The 1,260-nt window shown below is 38.6% G+C and overlaps 1 protein-coding gene across 1 annotated transcript in view; it reads right to left on the bottom strand.

The window, feature by feature from the left end:
- Positions 1–492: 492 nt before the first annotated feature.
- LOC106874779 (zinc finger protein 678) overlaps positions 493–1,260 on the bottom strand; it is an 8,977-nt gene continuing 8,209 nt past the window's right edge. Inside the window, exon 4 of the mRNA XM_052977136.1 lies at positions 493–1,255. Within this exon, the coding sequence (XP_052833096.1) occupies positions 805–1,255 (451 nt within the window). The 3' untranslated portion in view covers positions 493–804. The remainder of the gene's footprint in view (positions 1,256–1,260) is intronic.

Here is a 1,260-nt window from a genome sequence, read left to right as displayed (position 1 = left end):
ATGACAAGCCTTGACTATTGGGATCGACTCAAAAAGCTCAGGCTTTGCTCCCTCCACCACCGCTGTGAGCTCTATATCATCTGTATGATGTGGCAAATATTCCATCAACATTGCCCATCTTTAAAATTCGTCCGAGGCTTGGCTCCCGTGCCATCCGTCCACTACAGAAATGTTCATGTCATATCACAACACCATGACAGAACTATTTCACCTCAATTGGCCCTGCTCTCTTCAACACTGCTTCTATGATGGTAATATCAAGACAAGGGTAAATGCAAACACACACACATATATATGATGAGATTCTTCCAGTTTCCGTGTGCCAAATCCACTCACAAGGCTTTGGTCAGGCTGAGGCCAGAGAACAAAAAATCACTTGCCCAAAGTACAGTACAGTGGGACTGAACTTGAGACCACATGGTTATCAAGCAGGCTTCACAACCACACAGACTATACATTAGATGAACATATATAAATATTCTGAAAGAACGATTTATTAAAAATATCAGTTATAATTTATTGCATTAAAGTGGACATAGATATGGTTATACAAAGTGTCTGAAGATTGCTATATCTTCTTTGTCAAACAGATACACCGGTGGTTATATAACATTAGATTTATGGAAAGATTTTTGACACTATGTGGTTAATCTTCTGTATGAATATATACATGTGTAGTTGAGTGGGTGTTTTGAGAGAATACTTTACCATAGATAGGGTGATATTCTCTTCTCTGAGTGTACATGTGGATTATTCAAGGTTCTTCCCTTCAGAAAATGATCAATCAAATACACCTGTGTCCAGTCAAGTTACAATAGATAATGATTTGCAGCAAGTATCACAGTGGTATGGATTGTCTCCTGCATGAACGAGTTTGTGTCTTTTTAAGCTACCTACCTGAGAGAATGATCTACCACAGATATCACATTTAAAAGGTTTGATTCCTGAATGGCTACGTTTATGTTTAGTTAAGGTACTTCCTTCTGAGAAAGACTTACCACAGACATCACAGTGATATGGCTTCTCTCCTGTATGAATGTTCTTATGTGCAGTCAAGTGGCTTTTACGAGAGAATGATTTAGAGCAGACATCACAGTGAAATGGCTTCTCTCCTGTATGAAAATACTTGTGTTCGGTTAAGTGAGATTTTTGATAGAACATTTTGCCACAAATATCACAAAGATATGGTTTTTCTCCGGTATGCGTACGTTTGTGAGCTGTCAAGTGACTCGCTTCTGTGAATGATTTACCACAGTCATC

This window comes from Octopus bimaculoides, chromosome 27, assembly GCF_001194135.2.
Source record: "Octopus bimaculoides isolate UCB-OBI-ISO-001 chromosome 27, ASM119413v2, whole genome shotgun sequence".
Taxonomy (NCBI): Eukaryota; Metazoa; Mollusca; class Cephalopoda; order Octopoda; family Octopodidae; genus Octopus; species Octopus bimaculoides.
This window is presented reverse-complemented; position numbering and strand designations above follow the sequence as displayed.